Here is a 6,028-nt window from a genome sequence, read left to right as displayed (position 1 = left end):
AAAATTTGTTACGCAGAAAAAGCCCTAACACAGCTCTGTATACGGAAACATGAAAAAGTTATGGATTTTTGATGGTGGAGAGCAAAAAATACGAGAAAAAAACCTCAGTTCTTAAGGGGTTAAAACCTGTGTGTTGCCTTTAAACAACCAATCACAGCCCAGCTATAGTATATTTTAGGTGGCACCAGGAATGGGTTTCAATTCTAGTACAGAATTTCTGGGCTGGAACCACTTTGGATCTTCCAAATAATGTCCGGAAGCCGCCCGCTAGTGCCCCCACGAGAAATGAAGAGATAAGTGATTCCCACGTTTATTCATTGTTTATTATCTCAGAGCTGCGTACAAGACATTGTCTACATAGATGACTCGGGAGGATGATGTCCGATCACCAGGAACATGGGAGATGACGGAATATTCAACTTCGTTTGTTGTCTGTAGGACCTGAAAAATATAGTATAGAAATGAGAAAGAGCTCAGATCACTGATGGTCAGGAGGAGCAGAGGTCTATGATTGGGGCTAAGCAGAGGAGGACCATAGGATTGAAGATGACTACTCCTTGTCTTCACCATCATAGGTTTTACCAGTCCACTACCAATGGTGAGGAAATAATGATGGGGATCTGATAAGTACGACCAACACATATAACAAAAGTGATGGCACTAGATTGATCGGCAGCACTGAGGCACAAAATCCCCAAAATCTTTCCTCAAGACCTTTCCTTTTAAGTCGTTGTAGATTGGGCGGGGTCTTCCTATGGAGCAGGGCAGGTCCACATAGATAAAGGAGCAGCCCACTGAATATATGGACCTCCTATAATGACTCTATGACAGGTTCCCTTTAAGAACAATGATAGGACTACGGATACAAACACCCTCTTAGGCGGAATCAGGGAAAGGATGATGGAGGAACCTGTAATTATCACAGAGAGGCTCAACTCATTATTACTAGAAGATGAGTTATGTGTCCGATGTGTTACTCACCTCATTATTGCTGTAAATGACTTCATTGCCTTTTACATTCACTGAAGACCTGAAATAAAAAAAAAATGTGGAAAATATTTAATTCTAGACATTTTGTTTTAAAATGTTAGAACTTTTCTTCCAATAACAGCGCACCCGGTGACTAACTATGGTATTACAAGTGTTATGCTGGGTTCACACCGCGTTTTATGTATACTCTAAGTACATATGTCAGGAAAGCACCCGATGTACACACTTAGTGCATACAATGACAAATAGAGGCAATCGAGGGAATACCGTATTTTTTGCCCTATAGGGCGCACCGCACTATAAGGCGCATTAGTCCGATGCGCCTTATATATGTAATAATTACATATATAAGGCGCATCGGACTATAAGGCGCGGGGTCCGGGGGCCGGGGGCGTGGCGGAGGTCCGGGGGCGTGGCGGAGACCCGACGGGACGCGGCGACGGGACGCGGCGACGGGACGTGACGCCGAGACGCGACGGGGAACGCGGGGAAGGTGAGCGGGGAAGGTGAGGGGGAGGTGGAGGAGGGCAGCGGACCATACTTACATAGGTCCCCGCTACCGGAGACAGCAGATCTCCCGCTGGAGATCTGCTGTCTCCGGTCTCCGGTAGCGGGGACCTATGTAAGTATGGTCCGCTGCCCTGTGCCCAGCGCCATACATAGGGCGCACCGGACTATAAGGCGCACTTTGGATTTCCACGGAAATCCAATGCTTTTAAGTGAGCCTTATAGTCCGGAAAATACGGTAGTTGTTGACTTCATCTGGTCACTATACATCCTAAGAAAAAGTATTTGAGAGTGGCACTTATAAACCTTTATCTATCAGTTCCACGTGCTACCACATAATCTCCCACACCAAAGAAGAAAAAAATTGTAAACAAGAATTTTTATATATACTGGATGTGGGCACTAAGTGCGAACTGTCTCAGACTTTGTTGCAATTTAAACAATAAAATTTTAATATTAAAACATTCAAAAACAATAAATATTATACACTTATTATCCAGGTGTACAATGTTATTCTAGTTTCTGAGAAAATGTCCAATAGTGTTTCTTCTTAGTATGAAGTTAAATAGTGTAGCATTAGTCCTTTTATCAGAAAAGATATTTAGTTCATACGTATGACAAAATATGTAAAAAAAAAAGTTGAAAAAAATAAAACTGGAGAAAAAAAAATAAAAAATAAAATAAAATAATAATAATAATTTAAAAAAAAAATTGTATTTGTAAATAAGGCTTTCGTTAGATGTACAGGCGGTCCCCTACTTAAGAACATTCGACTTACATACGACCCCTAGTTACAAACGGACCTCTGGATGTTGGTAATTTATTGTACTTTAGTCCCAGACTATAATAATCAGCTGTAACAGTTATCAAAGGTGTTTGTAATGAAGATTTAGCGTTAATCCCGGTTCTTATGACAACCCAACATTTTTAAAATCCAATTGTCACAGAGGCCAAAAAAGTTCTGGCTGGGAGTACAATGATAAAATATACAGTTCCGACTTACATACAAATTCAACTTAAAGGAAACCTACCACCACAAATCTACCTATAAAGGTAGATTGGGTGGTAGGTGCATCAATGGGACGTGAGGATAGCCCTTTTAAGGGCTAATCCTCACGTCCCCTCACTTTTTTGGTAACTTTTATTCCATATATATTTAAATTTACTTATGTGGCTACCGGGGCGTGGAGTAGCCGCATATGAGATTACATGAGGCGGCTACTCCACGCCCCGGTACCCACTTTACCCCTCCTACTCACCCATCTTCGGCACGCAGCTCCGCGTAGCTGCGCGCCCTCGTCCGTTGACCCTGCCGTCTGCGCATGCGCAGAAGAGCAGGCCCGCGCCTGCGCGGTCACTGCTCCGAAACAGGCGCGGGCCTGCTCTTCTGCGCATGCGCAGACGGCAGGGTCGCCGGACGAGGGCGCGCAGCTACGCGGAGCTGCGCGCCGAAGATGGGTGAGTAGGAGGGGTAAAGTGGGTACCGGGGCGTGGAGTAGCCGCCTCATGTAATCTCATATGCGGCTACTCCACGCCCCGGTAGCCACATAAGTAAATTTAAATATATATGGAATAAAAGTTACCAAAAAAGTGAGGGGACGTGAGGATTAGCCCTTAAAAGGGCTATCCTCACTTCCCATTGATGCACCTACCACCCAATCTACCTTTATAGGTAGATTTGTGGTGGTAGGTGCCCTTTAAGAACAAACCTACAGACCCTATCTTGTATGTAACCCGGGGACTGCCTGTATTTGTATTAAAAAATGCCGGCTATACAACTTTATCCTATAGATATCTATAAAAATACCAATGACACACTTATATCATGTAGATTTTCAAGTATTTTTATGATAGAACAACAATTATGTGAAAATGACTTAGGATGAGTATGAATTATTTCAGTGTGTAGAATCAGTGCAAAAAATTCAACAGAACTATTGAATTGTATAGAGGAAATCCATTTCACATTTTGAAAGCTGCCGGGTGGATCAATCCAGGACAGTTATTCGGAATGACCGAAATAGATATAAAAGAAGTCAACTGAAGGAGGCTGAGAAAAAGCTACTGAAGAAGAAGCACTTCGCTTCGAAACGCGTCTAGCATAGCTAAGAATAAGAATCGGTTTCATCACTATCATCAATACTATAGTACAGTGGTGGCGAACCTATGGCACGGGTGCCAGAGGTGGCACTGGGAGCTCTCTCTGTGGGCACTCAGGCCATTACCAGAGATCACTCCAGGTATCTTCCTGAAGTCCCAGACAACCCAGGACTTGCTGTGCACAGAGCTATTTTGAAGTGACAGTGCTAGCTGGGACTATTTTCTGCTTTATTGGTGTCCTCAGGTACTGATATGAATGAAAGTTGTGACAGAGCAGGGAGCATAAATTTCTGTGTTGGCACTTTGCGATAATTAAGTGGGTTTTGGTTGTAGTTTGGGCACTCGGTCTTCAAAAGGTTCGCCATCACTGCTATAGTATCTCCGGTGAAAGAGAAAATTTCCCTACACCTACCACAAGAGTGCGCACACAGAGACACCAAGAAAACACCGGCATCACAGGCGCTGCAGGAGACTCAGAGCAGAGACCACATGGTCAGACGGTGTTCAAAACGCCATTAGAGAGAAAGACGGGAGTATCTCACACATGAAGTCTACTAGAGCACAACAGGCCGGGGAAACGAGCTCAAGCCAGCGATCACAACTCTGATGAAAGTAGAGTCTCAACCCTGTAATTATTAAGAGATCTACTAACCGGGAGTGTTTGATCCTACTTAAAGACCTGTAAACACATAAAGATTTATATTACAATAACTTTCACTTAAAGGGAACCTACCACCACAAATCTACCTATAAAGGTAGATCGGGTGGTAGGTGGATGTAAGGGACATGAGGAGAGCTCTTTTTAGAGCTAATCCTCACGTCCCCGCTAACTTTTAATAAACTTTATTAACCTAATATGTAAATTTAGTTATGCGGCTACTGGGGCGTGGAGTAGCCGGGCACGAGGCTACACAGCGCGGCTACTCCACGCCCCAGTAGCCACATTACTCCTCCTACCCTGTTGTGTCCGGCGCGCAGCTCCTCGTAGCTGCGCGCCCTCGTCCGATATGATGGAGAACGCCAGCTGAGAACGCCGGTTGAGCAGGCCCAGCTCCGAGGCCGGAGCTACTGCGCATGCGCAGTAGCCGGCTTGTCAGCTGCACGCCGCACACAACAGGGTAGGAGGAGTAATGTGGCTACCGCTCTGTGTAGCCTCGTGCCGGCTACTCCACGCCCCAGTAGCCGCATAACTAAATTTACATATTAGGTTAATAAAGTTTCCCAAAAGTTAGCGGGGACGTGAGGATTAGCTCTAAAAAGAGCTCTCCTCACGTCCCTTACATCCACCTACCACCCGATCCACCTTTATAGGTAGATTCGTGGTGGTAGGTTCCCTTTAAACCAATGCTGTAAACTACATTCAAATTAACACTGTCCTGTCCGTATTAGTGCCACACATATAGGGCCCTATAATCTGTGAGCACAAGCCTCCTGGATACTTTTTTCACCAAAAATCTACATGATATAAGTGTGTAATTGGTATATTTAAAGATATCTATACGATAAAGTTGTATAGCCGGCATTTTTTAATACAAGTGCATCTAACGAAAGCCTCATATACAAATACAATTTTTTTTTAAATTATTATTATTTTTTTTTTCCTCCAGTTTTACTTTTTTCGACTTTTTTTTACATATTGTGTCATACGTATGAACTAAATATCTTTTCTGATAAAAGGACTAATGCTACACTATTTGACTTCATACTAAGAAGAAACATTTTTGGACATTTTCTCAGAAACTAGAATAACATTGTACACCTGGATAATAAGTGTATAATATTTATTGTTTTTGAATGTTTTAATATTAAAATTTTATTGTTTAAATTGCAACAAAGTCTGAGACAGTTCGCACTTAGTGCCCACATCCAGTATATATCCTGTCTGCTAAAAAAAAGAGCAGGATGGAAAGACATAGAAAGCCATGTCTTTTCATCCTGCAGCCTCCGCGGAGGCAATGCACGGTTATTCAGCATATTGCAGTGTGATCACTGGGGAAACGCCACGTTCATCATCAGCAGCCGATCGTCGGCTGATACCGATGTACACTCCTCCCCCCACTTTCAGGGGGGATCCCCAGGCATACAGTGGGATATGTCCATGCCATATGTTGTACGGACACATCGGAACCCTCCTGACGTGTTCTTCTAACATATGGCAAATAAAGTGGTGTGAACTCAGCCTTGCAGGATTGTAAAAGTAAAATCACAATTTAGAAAGGAATGTTTGTAGGCCCACAATCTTTACTCCATCACCACTAACAGTGTCGGATTGTCCTATCAGAGCAGCAGAAGATCCTCTGGGAGGCCCAGGCTCAAATCCAGTACTAGATCCCAGAGGTCCATCAGAAGATAACCCAATCTGGAGGCTGCTATAGGTCCTCATAAGTTTTGATAAAGACTGGACCCCCAGATTAATTTTGTCTGCTTGGCC

General features: G+C 43.6%; 1 protein-coding gene across 1 annotated transcript in view; it reads right to left on the bottom strand.

The window, feature by feature from the left end:
* Window positions 1-324: 324 nt before the first annotated feature.
* Window positions 325-6,028, bottom strand: part of LOC140065852 (B-cell receptor CD22-like) — a 36,342-nt gene continuing 30,638 nt past the window's right edge. Inside the window, exons 12-13 of the mRNA XM_072113409.1 lie at window positions 982-1,030; window positions 325-441 (exon numbers count right to left, since the gene is read on the bottom strand). Of these exons, the coding sequence (XP_071969510.1) occupies window positions 325-441; window positions 982-1,030 (166 nt within the window). The remainder of the gene's footprint in view (window positions 442-981; window positions 1,031-6,028) is intronic.

Source organism: Engystomops pustulosus, chromosome 6 (assembly GCF_040894005.1).
Source record: "Engystomops pustulosus chromosome 6, aEngPut4.maternal, whole genome shotgun sequence".
Lineage (NCBI taxonomy): Eukaryota > Metazoa > Chordata > Amphibia > Anura > Leptodactylidae > Engystomops > Engystomops pustulosus.
The sequence above is the reverse complement of the archived record's forward strand: the minus strand, read 5'-3'. Positions and strand labels throughout refer to the sequence as shown.